The sequence below is a fragment of the Miscanthus floridulus genome, chromosome 18, assembly GCF_019320115.1.
Source record: "Miscanthus floridulus cultivar M001 chromosome 18, ASM1932011v1, whole genome shotgun sequence".
Classification (NCBI taxonomy): domain Eukaryota; kingdom Viridiplantae; phylum Streptophyta; class Magnoliopsida; order Poales; family Poaceae; genus Miscanthus; species Miscanthus floridulus.
The window spans coordinates 113084994-113108188 of NC_089597.1; the positions used below are offsets into that span (position 1 = coordinate 113084994).

At 44.3% G+C, this 23195-nt stretch overlaps 1 protein-coding gene and 1 pseudogene across 1 annotated transcript; both read left to right on the plus strand.

Moving 5' to 3' along the window:
• The first annotated feature begins 9244 nt into the window (after nucleotides 1-9244).
• On the plus strand, nucleotides 9245-12697 carry LOC136521033 (myb family transcription factor MPH1-like). The gene is made up of 5 exons (XM_066514751.1): nucleotides 9245-9774; nucleotides 10906-10982; nucleotides 11152-11372; nucleotides 11495-11582; nucleotides 11933-12697. The coding sequence occupies exons 1-5, from the start codon at nucleotides 9651-9653 to the stop codon at nucleotides 12179-12181; spliced, it is 759 nt and encodes a 252-aa protein (XP_066370848.1). The 5' UTR covers nucleotides 9245-9650; the 3' UTR covers nucleotides 12182-12697.
• A 628-nt stretch (nucleotides 12698-13325) lies between these two features.
• Nucleotides 13326-20856, plus strand: LOC136521031 (protein neprosin-like; annotated as a pseudogene).
• The last annotated feature ends 2339 nt before the right edge of the window (nucleotides 20857-23195 follow it).

The window sequence follows — 23195 nt, forward strand, 5'->3', positions numbered from 1 at the left end:
GGATCACGTTCCTCATCCGCAGAGTTGTGCTTGATAAGCCCCCTGGTATGATGGATGAGTATACAGGTGCCACTACAGAGTTCCCAGCCTACAACCTGTCACAGAGGATCAGACACGCCACTCCTCAGGCACCTAGACAGCCTAGCCGTCGTCCCGACGTGCCAGAGTCCGCAGCTCAGCAGGATGAGATCATCAGAGGGATTGCAGCCACTGAGGAGGAGGAGCTAGAGGCACAGCAGGAGGTGAGCGAGTACAGTGACAGCTCTGACGACGACTACCAGCCTATACCTCAGATGCCTCCACGCAGACATGATGCAGAGGCCGGTAGCTCCAGTTCTGCTCCACCTGCTCCACAGACAGACCCCGCTCTCATTGCCATTCTTGAGCGGATGCAGCAGGATCAGACACGACAGGCACAGGAGACAGCTGCCAACTTCGCACAGTTTCAGGCTCGTCAGGACGAGTTTCAGCGGCAGCAGCAGCTCCTTCAGCACCAGCAGTTACTTATGCTAGCAGCAGCTCATGGGATTCATGCAGCATGTAGTGACAGCTATTGGGGTCCCACTGCCACAGCCTTCGCCCCAGCTTGCACAGCCTCCCACCACTTCGACGACTCCAGCAGTACAGCCCAGTGGGCTCTAGAGTCAGGGACAGCCTCCAGCTCAGTTTGCTTCACCGCCCATACAGGTGTCCCAGTGGTTAGCCTCACCCGTGGTAGCCCCGCAGTTCACTCCACTTCAGACGGGCTTCACACCAGAGCAGTCTTCCTCGCTATTCGTGCCTGAGACGTCAGTCTCCAGGAGTCTTGGAGCATCCTTCAGCGAGTTGACCGGCATGCCTACTCCGCCTCATATGCATACCGCCGGTCCATCTACAGCAGATCCAGTCGCAGTGACTACTCAGAGGCTCCCCTCGTCTGTCACCTCGTCCGATCCTACGACAGACATACTTGCAGCTTCACAGGCAGCACCAGCCCCAGCTCAGACCCAGACCGCTTCAGCGACACTTCCTGCCACAGAGGGTCAGTCAGTTCAGAGCTCAGGGTCAGATGATGATGGTGCCCAGTTCCAGCTTGCCCCACGTTCTTCAGCGCCCGGCTCGTCCGCTGCAGCCCCGCCCTAGGTTTTGGTGTTTGACGCCAAAGGGGGAGAGGGTGTACGAGTATGTAGTCTTAGGGGGAGCTACATTTAGGGGGAGCTAGTTATATAGTATTAGCTTATTATATACATTTGGAGTTTAATTTGTGTGATACACTATTACTTATGCATTCGTGTGTCTACTTTCCTGCATACTATTATATATATGTGATAGTGCCATCTACGTGGTTGTGATATTTGACATGTGTGACTTCTACTTTGCTTTATCTATATGTCATATCACTTGTGTAATGCTCATTTGCTTTTGCTTCCGCGTTTATACTTCGAAGCAAATGAGCTTTGTTATTTGTACTCATGCTTAATTCATATCCTTTGAGTACATTGTGTTGGCTTGGGTCATATAAGCTTGACTAACTCTTTTGTTCTTATTGACAAAAGCTTATATGAATCAAGCCCGTCAAAAACCTCACTCCATAACATACTCGAGGTGGTATTGTCATCAATCACCAAAAAGGGGGAGATTGAAAGCATCTAGGCCCCTAGTTGGATTTCGGTGATTAATGTCAATACAAGATTACTATAACTAACGTGTGTTTTGCAGAGACAATTAAGTTAGGTCATGGTAATGGAGATCGATTGGGCAATCGAGGTTGTCATGCCCCTACGATGGAAATCGTTTCGGTTTTTAAAAGGATGGACGACAAGGTTAAGGATAATTAGTTCTAAGTGTCGATTGGAGTTGGAGAGACACTTAGAGTAGTTTAGGACTTTGTTTTTCCTTTGGCCGTACTATTAAGGGGGGTATGAACGGGTAGCTTGACCTAGTTGAGTCTAGTGAGTTAGGTGTGGTGCACACTTGTTAAAACTAGCTCTAGGTAGCTCCTATGAATGCCTAAGATCCTATGGAGCAAACTTCATTCTCAGATGTTCGAGAGTTGGAAGTGAATGGAGGGTCAAACACTGACCGGACGCTGGCCGCAGGGTCCGGTCAGTTCATTTGACCGTGGAGATCTAGTCTGGTGTGACCGGACGCTGAGAGGTCATGTGACCGGACGCTGAGGGCCAGCGTCCGGTCGACTCCAGTAAGGGTCCAGACTTGAGAAAGTGCGACCGGACGCGTCCGGTCTATACTGACCGGACCCTGAGGGTTCTACGTCCGATCGAGTCCAGTAAGGTTCCAGTAAGGGTTTTATGCGACCGGACGCATCCGGTCAGTGCTGACCGGACCCTGCCAGCGTCCGGTCAACTCTTTACTACTGGTTCGCAGGTTGAACTGACCGGAGCGTCCGGTCATCACGACCGGAGCGTCCGGTCATCCCGCAGAAGCTCATAACGGTTCGTTTTTCAGGCTGCCTTATAAATAGAAGCTCCACTCATGAGTGGAGTAACTTTTGCTCATTCCAACAGCTGAGAAATACGTTTGTGAGTGCTAAGAAGAGCAAGGTCCTAGTGAGGTGTTTGTGATTTGAGAATCCAAGAGAGTAGCCTCACTAGCAAATCAAGAGTAGCAAAGTGTGCATCCATCTTCTCATTAGGCTTCGCGTGGTCAAGTGAGAGTTCGTGCTTGTTACTCTTGGTGATCGCCATCACCTAGACGGCTTGGTGGTGATTGGGAGTTTGGTGTTCACCCGACGGAGCTTGTGGGTGACCCAACTCAAGTTGTGAGCGGCTTTGGGTGATTCGCCGCGACGGAGTGTCGAAGAATCAACCCGTAGAGAGCACTTGATCCTTGCGCGGATCAAGGGGGAGCTACACCCTTGCGCGGGTGCTCCAACGAGGACTAGTGGGGAGTGGCGACTCTCCGATACCTCGGCAAAACATCGCCGCGTTCCTTTTCTCTCTCTATTTACTTTGAGCACTTACTTTGAGCATTTACTTTAAGCAATTCAATACTTGTTTTACATCCATAGAATTGCTTGCTAGAGTAAGTTTGGAACTTAGGTTGCGAGGTTGTTGTGCATTAGTTTGATATAAACTCTTTTCTAGGCACAAGGGGTTAATTGGGCTATCCGTAGGATTTGATTATTGCAAGAGAATTTAGAATTAGTCCAATTCACCCCCCCTCTTGGGCATCTTGATCCTTTCACTGTGTTTCAGAACACGAGGAGCAGAGACAAGACAAAGACCAGACAAGGTTGCTTACACGTCCTTTATTTAAAGTTACTGCCGTAACGTGGGTGTATATATATATACACACACGTATATATATATATATATATATATATATATATATATATATATATATATATATATATATATATATATATAACGGTTTACTACTTTAGTCAATTTGCAACGTCTAGGCACAGGAAAATTTCAGCAAGCTCGAATTTGAATTTGATTCTAAAGCTATATATATCTATGTATATCGTTCTATTTATTAATGGATTTTATTTTATTTATAAACGTTGCTTTTCATGCTTAATCTAACAGAACGAACCGTTCGTTATCGATCGGCTAGAATTGTCGTTCAACATTCCTAAATATTTCTACGCACTGCGTACTTTAACTTGGGCGTTGATTCGAGTCCACAAAACTAGGTCACCGGATTCACGTATCGCGTCGAATACGTTTTAAATCAAAAATCCGAGAAACTCGTTTCGAAAACTTTACTGAGGCCAAAAATCGCGGCGTTAAAAAGGATCGTAACACCGGGGTGTTACAGCTGGATGGCTGCGTTCGGTCATGCTGACGTGGCATCACAGAGGAAGACACCATGTGACCGGACGCTGGCTGTGTCCGGTCAAGCATGACCGTACGTGTTCGGTCGGGAAAAATTGTTTCTGGAAGCTTACTGGAAACAACCGGACGCTGGGGGTTCAGCGTCCGGTCACTGTTAGCTGCTGCGTCAGGTCGACTGTTGACCGGTGAGATCGGGTGAACCGTATTCAAAGAGAGGGGACACGTGGCGTGTATCACGTGACCGGACGCTGAGGGCCAGCGTCCGGTCAATATGACCGGAGCGTCCGGTCACCCCGTGTTGTGCCCAGTGAAGGGGTATACCGGCTCTATTTCGTGGGGGCTTCTATTTAAGCCCCATAGCCGGCTCAAGCTCACTTGCTTGGCCATTTACATTGACATAGCAACCTTGTGACCTTAGCCAAAGCCCTCCCACTCATCTCCATCATAGATTCAACATCTTTGTGAGATTGGGAGAGAATCCAAGTGCATTGCTTGAGTGTTTGCATCTAGAGGCACTTGGTGTTCGTGTTTCGCTGCGGGATTCGCTTGTTACTCTTGGTGGTTGCCATCACCTAGACGGCTTGGAGCAGCGAGGATCATCGAGCGGAGAGTGGTGATTGTCTCTGGCTCTGATCGTGGTGATTGTGAGGGGTTCTTGACCTTTCCCTGGTGGAGAGCCAAAAGGTACTCTAGTGGATTGCTCGTGGCTTGTTGTGATCCTCATCTTGTGTTGGTTGTACGGCACCCTATTGAGGGTTTGGCGTGTGATGCCAATTAAAGCGTGAACCTCCAAGTGAGTGAATCGCCACAACGAGGACTAGCTTGCCGGCAAGCAAGTGAACCTCGGTAAAAAAATCATTGTGTTCATCATTGATTCTGAGGTGATTGGTCTTCATTGTTATTCATCCTTGTGATTGATTAGCTCATTCATCTACACGGCGGTATAACTATCTTGCTTACTCTTTTTACCTTACCGCAAACTAGTTGTCAAGCTCTTTAGTGTACCTAGTTGTGAGAGCTTAATTGCTTGATTGGTGTAGCTCTTTAGTTAGCTTTTGAGAGCACACTAACTTAGGGTAGTGTCTTCGCTATTGTGTGGATAGATATTATCTAAACTAGAATTGTGATAGGTGGCTTGCATTTTTAGTAGGCTAGCACAACACTTGCTTCGCCTCATAATTGTCTAACCGGTTTATTAAGTGTTGTTGTAGAAATTTCTAATAGGCTATTCACCCCCCCTCTAGCCATTAGGACCTTTCACCCGCGACACCTGAGGATCGTCGGGCCCATCGCGAGATTCGCATGCTACTCGAGTGTGCGGCGGCACAGCAGGCCGAGAGCTCGCTATCCTGACGACACGAGCTCAACGCCAGCCAGCGCGCACCCTCAGAGCAACCCAACAGGGACGTGTTAGTCCACCAGGTGCAGTAAGGCGGCAGGCCGCGTGTCGCAGTCCTGGTGCATGAGCGTCTCGGCCTCCACCGTGATGCGCGCGACACCCTCGACTCCTGTAGGCGTACCCGCGGCAATGGGAGGGAGGAGGCTAGCCACGGCTACCACCCTCATCATGGCAGACGCTACAACAGCGGCGAGGACCAAAGCCCGAGCCCTGACTTGTCGGGACCTCAGGCTTTTGGCCGATACATCCTCAACGCCGCCTTCCCACCGCTGTACCGACCGCCAACCAACATCCCAAAATACACTGGGGAAACAAACCCCAGACTGTAGCTTGAGGATTATCGGCTTGCTTGCTAAGCCAGTGGAGCGGATAATGACAATTTCATTATCCGCAACCTTCCATTGTTCCTGGCTGATTCGGCACGAACATGGTTGAAACACCTTCCGCCCAACAGAATCCAAAGTTGGGCGGACCTGAAAGAGATCTTCGTGGAAAACTTCTAGGGCACATACGCGCATCCTGAAAACCCATGGGATCTCAAAAACTGCCGACAGAAGGTCGGGAAAACTCTTCGTGGGTACATCCGGCGCTTCTCTCGGCAATGCAACGAGCTGCCCAACGTCGTCGACGCCGACGTCATAGGAGCCTTCCTATCTAGGACCACCTGCGAGTCGCTAGTTCACAAGCTGGGACGTAAGGGCCCGCGAACCATCAAGGAGCTCCTTGACATCGCCACCAGCCACGCCTCGGGCGAGGAGGCGATCGGGGCGATTTTCGACCGCCTCAAAGGCAAGGCAAAGCGGGACGAGGACGCCGGCGAAGGCACCTCCAACCGTCCCAGCAAGAAGAAGAACAAGCAGCAGCGCGAGGGCTCGCTCGTGGCCGCCGCCGATCGTAAGTGGGGGTCGAAAGCCCGCTGAGGGCACCCCGGACCACTTCGAGAAGCTGCTCGAAGGGCCATGCCCGAACCACGTTTTTCCCGTCAAGCACCTATACAAGGACTGCGTCCTCATGAAGCGGTTCTTGTCCGGAGGCTCCAACAAAGAGGAGCATGGGGGGGGGGCAGATCCGCACAAAACCCAGACCATGAGATAGAAAACATAAGAACATGACACGAACACAAGGTTGAGCGGCGTTCGAGCTCTCAGCACCCGTTCACTCCTTTCACCAGAGACTTGGGATCCTTTTCCACTCTCGCCCGTTTGTAACCCCTACCGTAAACCAAGTGCCGGTAACACGAGCAGCAGTAAACTGGACGTAGGGACGTTCTGCCCGAACCAGTATTAACCCTTGTGTTCTCCGAGCACGCTATCTGAGCCAGACGCGCAATACAAATTTACTCGTCGGTGGTCCGAAAACTATGACACACATCAGCAAAAAAAACCAATGTATCACATAATTGGTGAGTATAATACAACGGCTCATTGAGATTAGCCTTATGGGTGCTATTGCGAAACGCTATTACTCACCTTGATGGATCACTACAATTTTTTTTCCCAAGACACATGATGGGTTTGTTTGGCTACAGTTCAATCCACCCTAATCCATATGGTTGAGATTGGAGGGATTAAGTTGGAAAATTTTCATCTCAGTCTCTATGATCCCATGTGAGTTAGAATGTTTCTTAGTGCAGCCAAACAAGTCCAAAAGGGTTTATTCAAAGGATGTCCCACCCTGGCCCCACGAATATGAAAGAGGTCGAGAGTACATATGTACGGTGCATATTTGGCCTGTGTCACAACGTCGTGCTCACGTTTTGAATGGTTGAGCTTGGCCTGTGTCACAACGTGGCGCTCCCATTAGCTTCGCTGAAAAAAAGCCGAAACACTATTCTGACTAGTTTATTGTGAGAGAAAAATACTATTCCGACTGAAAAAATAAGTTAAAAAGTACGGATTATAAGACAAACGAACAGAACCATAATAGTCTCATGCACGGCCTAGAATAGTAGTTCTGTGTCCTGCGTATGCACGTATGTAAGTACAGCGTACATGTACGTGCATGCATGTGGGGCTATACCATGCACACGGATCATTCAAACTGTCATTGCTGAGGCGACAAGCGTGGTACGCGCATGTCGACCATTTCGGCAACAATTCATGGCAAAGCTCCTTACGACAAGGTACCTGCCGTCGCATCTTGTGTGAATGTAAAAGCCTGCACATCTCTAGGCAGCTAGCTATATACATAGCCATGCATGAAGTTTTCAATATGGACAATACCTTTCTTTCCACCAAATGGAGGATCTTGACGTGTGCTGTAAGTAACAAATTATTGCAGCAATTAAATTTGTTAGCAAACACCTCAGATATATCCACTTCCTTCGCGTGAGCTGTCCCCCCCCCCTCCCCCCCCCCCCCCCCCCCCCCCCCCCCCCCCCCAGAGCTCTGAATTTTCTCAAAGCAAAACTCGGTCCATCTTGAAACTAACAAAATGAATTTGGTAGCTAGGAGGTTAAAAGGACTAGTGAATATATCAATGGTTATGCTGTAGAATAATCTCTTTCTCATTTTCTACAATTGGTAATTGTGGTTTTACTAATACTAGAAAAGTCCCACGCACACATGAGTTCAACAAGTTCACGTTTAAACAGGGTTAGAACAAGGTAACTCGAAAAGAAAGATCCTTAGAATGTTGTCTGGTTTCCACACACGCAGAGAACTTTTCGTTCACAAGTTTTTCAAGATCCGATCGACTCGTGAAATCTTCAAGGCATTTTTATCAAACTTTTTCTAGAGCACACACATATGTATATATTTACACCCACACTCTAAAAAGCAGAAAAAAAATGCCCGGCTACTATCTAGGAAAGGTCTCAGCGGGGAAAGAATTTCAAAAGACCGTGTCCTGGTCCCTATCATATCAACGAGAGCTGAAGTGAACCGAGGATGCATCCATGAATTTGGATTGGATGTTGATACTTGCAACTTTTCTCGCCTCCTCTCTCTCTTTTTTTTTTTGCCTAGGACAAGAATGTGGTCCAAAGTCCACAATTCATTACCCGTACGTAGAGAATGCTTGGGTCCTTCCTGTCCCATCGTTTTCTCGTGACGATGTCGCCACTGGTGTAATGCTGATAGGTAATTGCAAACTGCTACCTTTGACTTCATAAGCATTCCATCTTGCAAGGTTCGATACCAACCACAGAATATTCTCACCGGTTTAATGCCCCGATCGACGAAACGTGCATTAGCAATTTATCGCCAAGAATAATTGTGTTGGAAGACATGATCTTTATAAGATGGTTTTGGGCATCTCTTCTGAATCATTCATCAAATGTGACGCAACATGATTTGCCAAGTCATATATATGCGTTAATTTCCTGCATACAAATCAACATAGCTAGCTATTTAGACGATATAGGTACGAACAAATTCTTTTGACATTGCACATTTTCCATATTGTGACAATATGTTAGCCATTTGAACTCTATCACTAACAAGAAGAGTGATTTTTTCCCCAAGGGATCGGATATGCCCATTTCTGCATGCTTTCATACATGGTTTTGACATTGCAGCGTACGGTGTAAGAGCCACTTGCTGTTGGGTCGACATGCAAGTGTAAGAGTGTTAGCTACGCCTATATATCACATTCGTTTCCCATTTCTTGGGGAAATCCAGGGCCCAGAGTTGAATTGTCCTTTAAATCTTTATTATGCCTAATGTATACTTCTGGATTAAAATCCTATATAACCCAGTACACGTATTTATCAAATTAAACGTACGTAGACAGCGCTCGCTCCACGCACACTGCTAATTTTCTCGAATTCTTTTGTCAAACCTGCTAGCCAACATAGATAGGGACTGTTATTTAATGCATTCGTTGAAACAACTGAATTAACCACCGGAAATATCAGCGCAGATCCTTTTTGTCAAACAGCAGAACTGTTCACCATATATCAGCGATTTTAGGTAGACGACCTGGACAATATAATGAATAGAGCTATAGATCCCATATATATGAAAATGCAAGCACTAGTTGAATTATACTTTGCATTCGTTGTCTCGTGAACATGGACAGCTAGCCCAGCTTTTCAGAAACTGTGGCTACGGCCGTACCTATATTTTCTTCGCAGTGCTGCTGCTGCCCTTTTAGAGAGCTGAGTGAGCATGTTTGACTGGACTAGGTCAGAAAACTCAGCCTTCTCTTAATTTCTCTCCCTTCGAGTGTTCTGCTCTCTCTTCTTCTTCTTCTCCTTCTTCTTCACACATTCCATCAGCCTTATATAGTACAACATCCTGTCATCCTTGTGCACGGTAGGCAGCAAGCAAGTACTTAAATATATGCTGCAAGGTGTTTGTCATCGTTCAGCCGAACTCTCAACAACATACTTATATATATCTAACTAGATATATAACTCTGCTACTACCATATATATATGAGAAGCTAGCTAGCTAGAGTCTGAAAGAATTGAGCAGCTAGCTAGGGATAGAGCAAGGTGAAGGCTGCAGACCGGAGAGGCAGCAGGGAGAATGAGAGGGTTTGAGAGAAAAGGGGTCCGGCAGTACAACCGGTCAGAGGTGCCGCGGATGAGGTGGACGGAGGAGCTGCACCGGCAGTTCGTGGAGGCCGTCGAGTGCCTCGGTGGCCAGGACGGTGAGTCATCTTCCAATACCTTCCTTCTTCTCCTCCACTCCAACTGCATATGCAGGCTATGCAGCAGCATGCATGAAACATGCCCGAGAGCTAGCCTGCATGCTTTGACTGATTTGGATCCATAGTTTCTTTTGCAATCTTATTTGGGAGAAGTATAACCGATTAAGGCATAGTTTTTGTAGTTTTGAGGTTTTGATTATCTCTCATTCCCCTTAATTAGTGTTTATAGGTTGTTAGGCAGGAGTTTGTTGGTGGCGGAGTCCACCGGGCAAATAAAAAGGAAAACACGTGATTCGCATGCTTGAATGATGAGCATCCATGAGATTATTCTCCTTTAATTTCTCCTTTGATTTATCATGTATGGGCGATTATAGCCTTTTGCTGATAGATAAATATTGTTCATAGAAGCTTGAAACGTTTCTACATGCCAGTTACTAATCTTTAGAATTATTGCAAAATATATGAATTACATACTCAATTTAGTAATATATATATATATATATATATATATATATATATATATATATATATGATTATCTATGAAAAAGTTAATTTCATTATTTCCAAAGTTAAAGCAAGTTTGTTCTCTTTATTTTGTTCTCAAATTTACCCTTCTTTCAAATTTTCTCTTGAATATTTTTTTATTTCATGCTGATTATATTGATTGCGTGTGTTCTGAGTTTGCATATGGCCTGGTTAACAGACACTCTTCAATTCCTATATGTATAGATATTTCTAGTTACTACTCATGTATGAGTTCATTATATTTTCTAGCAAACATGTGTATAGGACACATATATATAGTTGCATCCATAAATACTTAAATGCGGATATCAAATCTGCGGACATGTTGTCATGTTGATAACTCTAGGTAGCTGTATAACCATACAAATAGAGAAATTGACAACGATATTCATGCAATACACCCACAAAATCAACTACAGCAGTTATTTTTCATATAAAAGACAATGATAATATGGTTTAATGGATAACAGCATATATGGGCACATTCTCTGAACTAATTGACACCCACCCCATATCTTGTCAGAATTTAATTTGAAAGATCATGCTTCAGAATCAGTCGTATTAATTATTGTGTGTGTTAACCTTTCGTTTTCTTTTGTCATGCAGAAGCAACTCCGAAGCGAATTCTTCAGTTGATGGGCGTGAAGGGAGTTAGCATATCTCATATCAAGAGCCATCTTCAGGTACTTTAATTCATGGCATATAATTTTGCTTGTATATTATTTCTAACGTACACATTAATTAACTGCATTTTTCAGCTTCATATATGAGATATATATGCTAACCTTGCCTAATTCTAGCTATTTGAACGATAACACAACCTTGTTTAATTTCTTCCAATAAAATGACCAGATGCACAGAAGCTCCAGCTCCAGTAGCAGCAGTACCCATCATCAGTCCAACCTCCAGAAGTTGACATCAACCGCGGCGAGCAACAGCAAGCGCGTGTTCTTGAGCCGTGAAGATCACTGCGTCTATGCGTCACAGGATGGCAACACTACAGCTTCATCAGACAAGAACATTTATACTACCATGCTCCATGGTTGCAGCCACTCATCACCATACCAAATAATGTAAGCGCATCGTTAATTAGCATAAACCCATCACGCTTCCTCGCAATCTTCAAATTAATGATCGAACAGGAATTTACCTGAATTTCAGATTTGAGATTAAATTCGACTATTTTTACTTGCAGACCGTCGCTAGAGGAAGTGCTCAGAAGCTGCTGGGAACAAAGAAGAGGGCGTGTTCCTTGGAACTCCAACGTGCTAACAACAGAGAAGGTAACAATACGGCTTTTCCCATATATGATTAATTTGCTGACAAGATCTACTCAAACAATAATGCATGCATGGATGCATATGCATGTACCATTCCCTAGAAGCTTCATTTTGGTTGTATGCATCATTAGGTGGCAGGCTGCCAAACTCCCATACTGCCGTGTATTGACTGTTTATGCCCTACTACTACATGCATGCATGGTCCATAGTCCAGACCCATGAGCTAGATAAAAATGTCTGAATCAAATGCTTCCAAAGTCGTGATAGTATAGTATTAGCGTGTTAATGTTGATGCCTTGATACTTAATTCTAAGTTGTAGTAACACCTAGCTCATCTGCTTGTGTTATTCCAGGAGATTAGGCCAAGTCACACTAAGAAGTCCGAGAAGCAGCACACGGGATGCGACCTCACTCTGTCGATCGGCCTGTGGGAGGACGCGGCGAGCAGCGACGACGCCGACGGCTCGAGTTCCATCAGCGAGGAGCTGCTGCTACCTGCTCGGCCGGCAGCAGGCGCTCGCCGCGTCGCCGCCGTGAAGGAGGAGAGCAAGCCGGCGGCTCTGAACCTGGACCTGACCATCTCGTCGTCCTGGCTGCCCTGACGCCGCCGCCGGCCGGATGGCGGCGGCGCTGTGCTTGACCGGCGTACGTACACTTACGTACGTACGCTCGTGTACAGTTATACGGACTCATGCATGCATAGCAGCAGACTGTGTGATCAGGCCTTCAGTACTAGACTGTATATGGCGTGGCAGTAGTCTTGTTGCTAGATAGGTCGCTCGGATATTCGTGTCCTGCCGTTATTAGCCACTCTCCGTTCTAGTCTCTTCTTCTCTTTTTCTTTTTTAGATTTGTATAACATTTTCGGGTCCATTCGATGAGGAACCGGGGCTTCAGACGACGGTGGGTGAGGAATTTCTGCAGTCTTTTTTCTTTGTCCGGGGAGAAGGCGCTGTATACCTGTATTCCTCACCTGTCATCGTCTGAAATGTTCTATTTCTAATCGTAGACTCTTAGAAAAGGAGCATATACTTATGTTATCAGTGCTAGCAGCTGTATATTTCAGTGTGAATGATAGAGGACAGCTATATATTGTCTTTTATTAGCGCTATAGCTGCAAACTGGCGGGGGTCTCAATAATCTCTGCAACGAATTGCTCTGCCTCCTCTCGCGACCCTACCTGTCAACTAGAGGGCACGTTACACGCTTTGGTACTGTCATGCGGCGTCACCTGGTTAATCCAGCCTTTAAATGTTTTTTTAAATAGGAAAATACTTTTTAATCTTTTAAATTCATAACTAATTTCATGCAAACTTTGAAAATATGATTCTTGAACCAAAAATTTTCATAAAAATGAGATCTATGCAATGGAATTATGTTTGAGAGCATTTGTGTATTGGGCCTTGCTATATATCGTACCCCATTACCTCGTAGGAAGTAATATATAGCTAGAATCAATCATAGCCGTTGATTTTTTGAAATTATGAAGTAATTAAATAGCTGAAAAAAAGGAACCCAAGGAAACGAATATCTCATTGATCGTTTACATATATGCTTACACGTTATACAGCAGCTATTGCAACAAATATGGTAACAAACATGTAAGCACATGGGAGGTAATGAGCTTTGTGCGCTACCAAAGTGAACGTCACCATTTTCTCTATTATTTAAAAAATTATTCTTGTTAATTCCATGCACCCACTCACCTAATTAGTTGGAAGCAGTACACATGGGAGTAGAAAAAAAATCCCATGTGACTATGTATATTAATATTTTAGCTGGCATATGATTATTATTTTAGCTGGTGCGCGTATGATTATTATTATAGCTGGCCTAGTTTAATATTCCCATGTCCCAACTAACCACATATCTCTCACAATTATTATTTTAGCTGCCATATATGATCTCTTCATGTGTATCCATACAATAAATTGTCCCAGGCTCCCAGCTAAGCTAGCATATCTTTTGCAGCTGTTATTATTTAAGCTAGGCACAAAAACTGTTCTATATATATTTGCTTTCTCCTTTGTAAGGTACGGTGTTCAATTTCACTTGAACTTGAGCGAAACATAGCCATCATATAAAATGGCACAAGATATGTGCCTTGCGCTATTGATATTTATAGTTCTTGTGAACCTCGAAACTACAATATCAATCTATCATGTTCATCCAAGTATGAGAGATCCATATCATCCCTGAACAGAAGCTCTTCATTCACCGTAGCTGATTCAATAAGAATCATCGCATCATCAATTGATGAATCAACGCTTGCAAAATATGTAAGTTCTATCTTATACCAATATCGTATGTATAAAAGAAAATCATCATTCTTATGAAGTTGAATTTGCTAGGGCACTACAAGAAACATGACACTTTTTTGCATTTTTTTTGAAGTCATAGGTTTCATAAAGATTTCAAATTATATGTTACAATTGGGTTGTAATTCCATAGCATTACTACACAAGTTCAGATACAGGTTGTAATTTTTTTTATAAGTTGTGTGGTTACAAACAGTTTCACATCAGTTTTGTTGTACAGTGAATTCATCAACAGTTACACAAGTTCACATCAATTTTACTGTAGATCATAGATGCTTCTCTTGAAAACATTAGTTTTACAGGCATTTACTGGGGAACGAAACAAGGTTACATCACCGGTTTTGTGTGCTCGGCTCGACGAAATTAAACTACGCCCTCCACTATTAGATACTAGCACTCAAACACCAAAGAAAAAAAGATAAGAGCAACTGTTTGAGCACCGGGAAACTAAATAAACTCCCTAACCTTTTGGAGGGCGAAAAACATTACCTAGGAGTTTGGAGTAACTCTCAACCTATATCCACCTGGTGCAGTGGTGAAGCTAAAACAAATTAGAGGCAGGAGCAGATGCACGAGGGAGGCTGGCGGGGCTGCAGACCCCTCGCGGGCCGAATTAGCAGGGAATAGGTCTTCACATCCTAGCCCAACACGAGCACTAACCCTACGGTCAGCCCCTGCCACGTCCTGTCCCAAGCCCACGCACTCGCCATCCCGTCCTACTCTGCCTTTGGCCTCCGTGACCGCAGCTGCGCGACTGGCCTCCAGCTTCTCCTCCTCTCCATGGCGGCCATGTGACTGCGAAGTGGGATGCGACCGTGGCCTGCCCTCGCGGCGCCCCTGCTGGCTGCTACAGCCTGCACTGCTGTGTAAGTAGTATTTTACTCTGCTGTGCAAGATTCACTGCCCAGTTTCCTGGAGTCGGCAATGAATGGTTCGAAATTTACAGTGCTTTTTTAACCGAATTTGAGCTCTTCAACATTTATGTCCTGAACACACTAATGTACATGTGAATTTAGGAGAAATTATTTGACGAACATAGGATCTCAAGCTCGGTTATAAAATTGTGTTCTTTGTTATATCTATTGCATATTAGTGTTAGTGTATGGCTGGTACAATTTTTATCCTTATATTATTTAGCCCCCCTCTTGTTTGATTTCTGGATCCGCCACTGATTGAAGGGATTACGTGCCTCATAGGTGTATAGACATGTGCCACATGTCGTGCATATATAGTGAAATTGTCACTGTTTTTATAACTTTAAGGGAGTGCCCACTCCTAGGTTGTGAAAGACCAGTCTTCAGTATCCTTAATCCCCTGAGACGGCTGTTGTAACCGGGATGCAATGTTCACTAATTGTTCACAAGCACAACAAAATAGACCTTAATTAGCTAGTTCGCATGAAAGTAGTGTTCAAATCCAAGGATTTACACAGGCTATTCCATACCTTGATGAATCAGTATTACAAAACAAGCCTAAGAAGCTTGCCGGGGGGAGGGTCGACCTGACAACATCCATCGCCGCCAGATCAACGGCCAGGATGCCTTTGTACTATGGCAACTGCTGCGCTCCTGCGCCACAACGCGGCTGCTGGCGCGTGCGTCTGTGCGTGCTCACAGCAGGGAGCAGCGGGGGTCAGGGGGGCTTTGCGGGCCTAGGCGCCGGGGACAGGGAATCATCAAGGAACTCGACTCAGGGCGTGTTTAGATGCAAATTTTTTAGGATTTTGACTACTGTAGCATTTTCGTTTGTATTTAACCATTAATGTCTAATTATGGGCTAATTAGATTCGAAAGTTTCGTCTCGTGATTTCTCACCCAACTGTGCAATTAGTTTTTTTTCGTCTACATTTAGTACTCCATGCACTACCGGACTCAGTGAATTTGCCGAGTGCCAGGGGCACTCGGCAAAGCCCAATTTGCACTCGGCAAAGGCTTTGCCGAGTGCTGCACTCGGCAAAGACCACTTGGTAAAAAATGAGTCGACAAAGACGTCTTTGCCAAGTGTCTTTTGTCAGGCACTCGGCAAAGCCTTTGCCGAGTGCCCGACACTCGGCAAAGTTGGAACCGAAAAAATGGGAATTTTTACCAAAAAAAAATGAATTTTTTTTAATTGATGGAGGACCCCACCGGTCAGCGTCCATCCATCTCCGGCTTTTTTCGCGTAAATTTCACGGCTACGTGGCCGACGGGATTCGAACCCGAGACCTCCCGCTGCGCACAAACCTCCTCTACCACTACACCACACTGTCACTTATGTCTGGATTCCGTTTTAGTTCCCAATATATTATACTAAACCGAGTGTAAATTATTTGTTTGAGGCCCTAAACGAATTCAAATAAAAAAAGTTGTGAACTACAAAGTTTCGTAACTTTTCGAGATCTACACTTTTAGTTTAGGAAGTTTTTCCATTCGAGGTCGTTTACAAAATTTTAATTTTAAAATTTGGAAATTCAAACGCAGTTTTGCATGACAAGATGTTTTCAAATCAAAAAGTTGCCAACTACAATGTTTCATAACTTTTGGAGATCTATAATTTTTATTTAGGAAGTTTTTCCATCCGAGGTCTTTTGAAAAATTCAAATTTTAAAATTTTCAAATTCAAACGTCGTTTTTGCATGACAAAATGATTTCAAATCAAAATGTTGCCAACTACAAAATTTCATAACTTCTCAAGATCTACAAAGTTTATTTTGGTCATTTGTTCATCCGACATAGTGGTAGTAACATTGTTCACAAATCTTATATATCTGTCTTCTACTTTCATGAAACTAATATGAGAGATATGAGAGATGTAGATTTTATGAACAACGTTATTGTCGCTTTGTCAAATGAAGAAATGACCAAAATAAACTTTGTAGATCTTGAGAAGTTATACAACTTTGTAGTGGAAAAGTTTTTCATTTGAATTCATTTAGGGCCTCAAAAATTGATTCGAAAAACTGATTTGCCGAGGGCAAAAAAATGCACACGGTAAAATGCCTCTTTGCCGAGTGCCAAAACATAGGCACTCGGCAAAATACGGCTTTGCCGAGTGCCAGAAAAAAGGCACTCGGCAAACTGAGAGTAAATTGCTTGTTTGAGGGCCTAAATGAATTCAAATCAAAAAGTGGTCAACTACAAAGTTTCATAACTTTTTGAGATCTACAATTTTCATTTAGTAAGTTTTTCCATCCGAGGTCGTTTGAAAAATTTGAATTTTAAATTTGAGAGATTCAAACGTAGTTTTGCATGATAAGATGATTTCAAATCAAAAAGTTGTCAACTACATAGTTTCATAACTTTTGGAGATCTACAATTTTCATTTAGGAAGTTTTTCCATCCGAGGTCTTTTGAAAAATTCAAATTTTAAAATTTTCAAATTCAAACGTCGTTTTTGCATGATAAGATGATTTCAAATCAAAATGTTGCCAACTACAAAATTTCATAACTTATCAAGATCTACAAAGTTTATTTTGGTCATTTCTTCATCCGACATAGTGGTAGTAACATTGTTCACAAATCTTATATATCTGTCTTCTACTTTCATGAAACTAATATGAGAGATATGATAGATGTAGATTTTATGAACAACATTATTGTCGCTTTGTCAAATGAAGAAATGACCAAAATAAACTTTGTAGATCTTGAGAAGTTATACAACTTTGTAGTTGAAAAGTTTTTCATTTGAATTCATTTAGGGCCTCAAAAATTGCTTCGAAAAACTGATTTGCCGAGGGCAAAAAAAAATGCACACGGCAAAAAGCCTCTTTGCCGAGTGCCAAAACAAAGGCACTCGGCAAAATACATCTTTGCCGAGTGCCAGAAAAAAACACTCGGCAAAGACGTATTTTGCCGTGTGTTTTTGTTTGTCGAGTGTATTTTATTTGGCACTCGGCAAACACGGTCTTTGCCGAGTGCCCGATAAAATACACTCGGCAAAGCCTCCGGCACTCGGCAAATCGCCGGTTTCCGGTAGTGATGCATGTGCCGCAAGATTTGATGTGATGGGTACTGCGCAAAAATTTTTGGGAACTAAACAGGCCCTCATTCGAAAACGTGAGAAGGAGACAGGCTGAGGGGCCGGGCGGCGCTTGGTGGCCTTGAGCGCGGAGAGGAGAATGCACCGAGCAGCGTGCCTAGGTCGGTAGACGTGCCCGGTGCTATCCAATCTTCGCTGGCGAGGCGACGACGGTGGCAGGAGTTTGGTGGCGCAACTGGTGGTGGACCATGGCGCCCGTGTTCCCCTTCTCCGCTGAGGAGATCTCAGCGCGAGAGGAGACTACGCCAAGGCCGGTACGCGACCGGTGCTAGCAGCTCTTCGCGTGCGAGGTCGCCGCGACGGTGGGGCACCAGCGGTCGTCGACGTGGCCGCTTACGACCGACTAGCAGCTTCAGGAAAGGGGGGAAAGAACTTTTTTTTGAGTTCAAGGGGAGAAAGAACTTGACTGAGATGGGAGCGACAGGTTTAGACTTTAGACAGGGATGAGATGGGAAATTCCATCTTTGCCCTTCAAGGAAGATGCTAAAATTACCAATTTACCCATAATCGAAAAAATAATAAAGTAAAAAATAAATTGGGCGTCACATATTTTGGTACTTGCACCACATAACTTTGGTACGATCTCCACCTATTTAGTAACTCCAGGTACTTTTACATTGGTACCTCCTATTATTTCATTGTCCGATCTCGTCTAATGGATGGCTCATGTTTTTCCAACAATTGTAAAATTACATTTGATCACGAAAAGTGTGCTATTTTTTCATAGTACGCAGTCTATGATGCGAACAGCCCCCCAACCGGTGGATACACAGGCGGCATGGCAACTCTAGATGTTTTATAATTTCCCCATTCTAAGTGAAATGGGATTTACTGGTGCACTAATGTGGGTATCAAATGGCATGCTCGGCAATAGTGACTACAATGATATGCAAGCGGGTTGGATGGTAAGTCATCGCACAACCAGAATTTTAGACTTCTATTAGTGAGGTGAGCTTTCTCCTAGTGTTTTAGCATTCAAAATTTAGTATAAATTTTTCCTACTAAATGCCTCCTAGTGAGGTTCCTATGTGCTATGACTAGTGATAGTGTTTTATTACTACTTAAAAACACTAGGAGAAGTCCACCATTTTGGTAGGGTCGATAGTATGCCATATTATGATATATATATATATATATATACTTCATTCTAAATTATAAGACGTTTTGGTTTTTCTAGATACGTGATATTTGCTATGCACATAGATATAGATACATGACATTTTCTATGTACATAATAAAAGCAATGTATCTAGAAAAGCCAAAACGTCTTATAATTTAGGGCGGATTTAGTAGATATATATAGTTCACAAATTCCTTGTTATACATAGGTTAACCCATCCCGCTTTGGTGACAGCAAGACACGCTTTTTTGTATACTGGACGGTATGAAATAAAAACCTATAAGTTCTTCTTTACTCAAGTATCCTTATTGTGCCACACCCATAAGCAATTTTGTTTTTATTTGCAGGCTGATGGACACGAGTCAACTGGATGCTTTAATCTGGACTGTAATGGTTTTGTACCTGTGAAGGATGCTCCTATTACACCAGGAGATACCTTAGAACCAGCAAATGGTCAGCCTAAAATATCATTCAAGATATTTAAGGTATAATGTACATAATGTCATCATATATGCAAAAATATCTTACTGCTTCATGGCATCAAGATATAGGGAGTAAAGATTATACTGGACCGCCACGCCTGCTATTCTTAAAGAGAAAATTGTCTAATTAATAACACCGCTTGATAAAGTTCATAAGCTAAACTTGTTACCATATAAATGATACGTGCACCAGTTCAATGTCATTTTTTTTGCATCAGCTTTCCGAATATGCCACTAGTGGTTGCAGTTCCAAATTTATAGAGTGATAGAGTAGCTAATAAGGGCGCCTTCAATGGTCTAGTTTAGAGCTAGTTGAATCAATTTTTCAACCACTAAAGTGTAAAAATCAAGATACTTAAGAGATAGTCTCGCACATTTCACGGTGCATCCCTCTCTCACAGCATTATGCTACAGTCTCGCTCTCTCCATATTTATCAGCTTAGAGTTAGTGGTAGCTCATACTATTAGAGACACCCTAAGGTGTGGTGGGATTAGTGTTTGCCTAAACTAACAGCCATGAATTTAGATTAGATTAAATGGCATGTAGACGCTACACGGTGGCCATTCTTGTTCACTTCTCTAGTCGTTTAGGACAATTACATGGCTGTTTAGTCCACCTAAGTAGCTAACTACTGAGTATCCTGGACTGTTTAAACATCTAGGTGAGCATGAGCACTATTGATTGGGCGCGGATTGGCAAGGAGAAGTTGAATAACTCATTATTATATTATAAACTTGCAATAGGTCGACTTCCCTCATATGACAATATTTTGATTTGACAAGCCCAATCTGTAAGGAATTAATAACACATTCTTTATATTTCCATTTGGCATCTTGGTATATATGTTATGAGTTGAGAGGATCAAATCACACAACAATCGATGAGTGGTGAATCATATCAATATTCGGTTTTGTTGGTATTAGTTATATTTGTTATCTCTCACTGCGTAACCATAGATCCATGTAAAATTGTATTGCAGAATAAAGACGATGGAGATTGGTGGCTACACTTTGGGTATGACATAAGCAATCTGAAGCCCGTTGGGTTCTGGCCGAAAAGTATATTTAACAGCTTGCAGGATCGTGCCGGAGAAATAACCTGGGGTGGTTACACTAAGTGTTACAAAGGACATGCAAGTCCCCCAATGGGCAATGGGCAATGGCCTGGAAAAGACTCGGCAAGTTTTCAGAATGTTCAGCTTGTCGATTCTAATGGCCAGGGATATACCCTGCCGGTTGGGTCTGTTAATGTTGATGCAAACAACAAGAAATGCTACCAAGCTAGCACATTTTTGGATAACATGTTCTACTACGGGGGTCCAGGCGGCTGCACTGATTAGCAACACCTTGGACATTTGAAGCACCCATACAGCTTCTGTCATGAAATAAAGAGCATTTTTTTTAGTAAAAGAGAGATTCATTAGCTAGAAAAAAGAATCGTTACAGTCGTTGTTGTTGATGACTGATGAGGTCAAGAACGCACACAGGCGCTTGGCCTAACCAAACAGCAGTACGACTAATGTTCCTCTCCTAGACAAGAAAGGGTAATTCACAAGCTACTCTATCTATACCTAATATAATAAAGAGGCAAAATTTCCGGTATTTTTTTTTTCATCCATCCATTTTTTTCGTCCACCTCCCCATAATTACCGGTAGTCAATAGTTTTTTCCGTATAGGCTTATATGACCCTAGATAGTTAGGACAAATAGATCTCTCGGAGCCTAATAAACTAAATAGGAATAGGAATCTTAATTCAAATAGAAAATAAATTAGATAAAATCTTATTTTATTTTCTATATAGTAAAATGTCTCTTTCAACCCGGCTTTTTAATTTACTTCCCATAACATAATATGTCCACCCTATTACATTGAAGCCCGCAATTTGAAGTTTGTGCCCGGCAAGAGACCAAGTTAGAAAACAGAAAGCCAAATTATTGCTGGTCCGACATCCTATCTTACGAGGGCCAAAATCCAGCAGCGGCACGATTAGTTTAAGGAAGCAACTCAGATGTGTTTATGTGCGCGCTCCGGAAAAAAAAATTCAAACGACGGTGCCGGACTATGCAGCTCGGTGCGACACCGCCCGGATGGTCTCCACGTATTCATGATGCAAGTTGTTGCGGCCACGGGAACGTGCGTTAGTAGGGCCAGCCGGTCACCGGTGACGCCAAGATGGAGGAAGGGCATGCCGCCGCCGACGAGGAGGAACCCCGTCCGGGGGAGGAGAAGTATCATGCCAAGAAGCCTCTTCTCCTCCAGCGCCGTGCTACGCGCACTCCGCCTCGACGGTTGCTCGATCAACCTGCCGCCTGCCGTCGGCCATCGCCCTACCATCGCTCTGACACACTGCACCTGACAAGGGTCACCGGCAGAAGAGGCTCCCTACAACGGCTTGTCTCCGTCTGCGCGAGCCTCGAGAACCTGACACTCAAGGCCTGCGGGAACCTAACCAAGCTCTACATCCACGGCGCGTGCCTCCGCAGGCTGGCCCTACGGTGCTGCCACGGGCTGGCCACCGTCAACGTCGGATCGCCGGAGCTGCGGGCCTTCGACTACCGTGGCGCGATCCCGGCGGAACAGCCGTCGCCGTCGTTCCTCACCATGCACGCCGCCCCGCGTAAGATCTCGTTCTGCGCTCTCGACTTCTGCGTCGTGGAGCGCGCAGCCGAGGCGGTGTTCGGTCTTCATGAAGCTCTTTGTCGGCATGGACCGTGGAGCGGCTGCACCTCACGTCCGCCCGGAAGCAGCTTCGTCTTCCCATTCTTTCCGATGCTCCGCAACCTCGAGATAACCGGGATGCTTCCCGAGACGACGACGCGTCTGCCGTCACGACGGTGGCCCGGATCCTGGAGCGGACCCCGAGGATGGAACGCTGTCCTTGTTCTTCCTGCCAGAGCCTCACCCAGTGAAGGACAGCAGCTACTACGTCGATAAGGAAGTCCTCAACGCTTCGCACAAGCTCAGGTACGATCCGCACGCGCGGGCTCGCCGTGCCGCCGCGTGACGTACTGACGTCGAGATCCCCAGTTGTCCGAGGGAGAGGACCAAAGGAGATCAATTGGGTGCAACTACGAGGGGTCCGTTGCGCAGAGGGCGCTCGCCAAGTTCTTGCTCTGCAACGCTCCCGTCGTTGATGAGGTGTGCTGGAAAGTTGCGCGGGGGCCATTGTCCATCCAGAGTTCCAGACAAAGCTGATGGAGGAGATCAGGGGGTGGGTGATGAACAAGTCTGCCAACAACATGATGTTCTTTTAGCAGAATCCAATCCATCTACAGAAACTATGATAGATGATAGATAGTGTTGTGTGCGTTGCCTTATACACAGTAATAATTGAGAAACACATTGCTATTAGCATCAGACACATTAGAGCTTCACAGTTTGTTATTACAGTACTAGAGGAGAATTCAGCAGCATATATATGATACGAAACAGGTTCAGCAACTACATTCTTTTTATGTTTTGGAGGAGCACCACTCATTATATCTACGTGATCTGAACCATTAGGCTATATTTTATTTGTTGAGCAATAATTGTTGAGAAGCTAAGTTGTGTTATATTCTGAAGATTTTTCCAGTTTTGTAATGGCTGTCAATATTATGAATAATGAAATACAATTGTTGTTTATCATTAGTGAAAAGAGTCGCGGCCGGTTGCCAGGAGATACATTAGCAATCTGAT

Bases quoted from the DNA above. Each gene is read 5' to 3' on its own strand.
- LOC136521033 (XM_066514751.1), top strand. From the start codon at position 9,651: ATGAGAGGGTTTGAGAGAAAAGGGGTCCGGCAGTACAACCGGTCAGAG. The intron at 10,983-11,151 runs GTACTTTAATTC...TAAAATGACCAG, and splicing joins ATATCAAGAGCCATCTTCAG to ATGCACAGAAGCTCCAGCTC. The intron at 11,373-11,494 runs GTAAGCGCATCG...TTTTACTTGCAG, and splicing joins TCATCACCATACCAAATAAT to ACCGTCGCTAGAGGAAGTGC.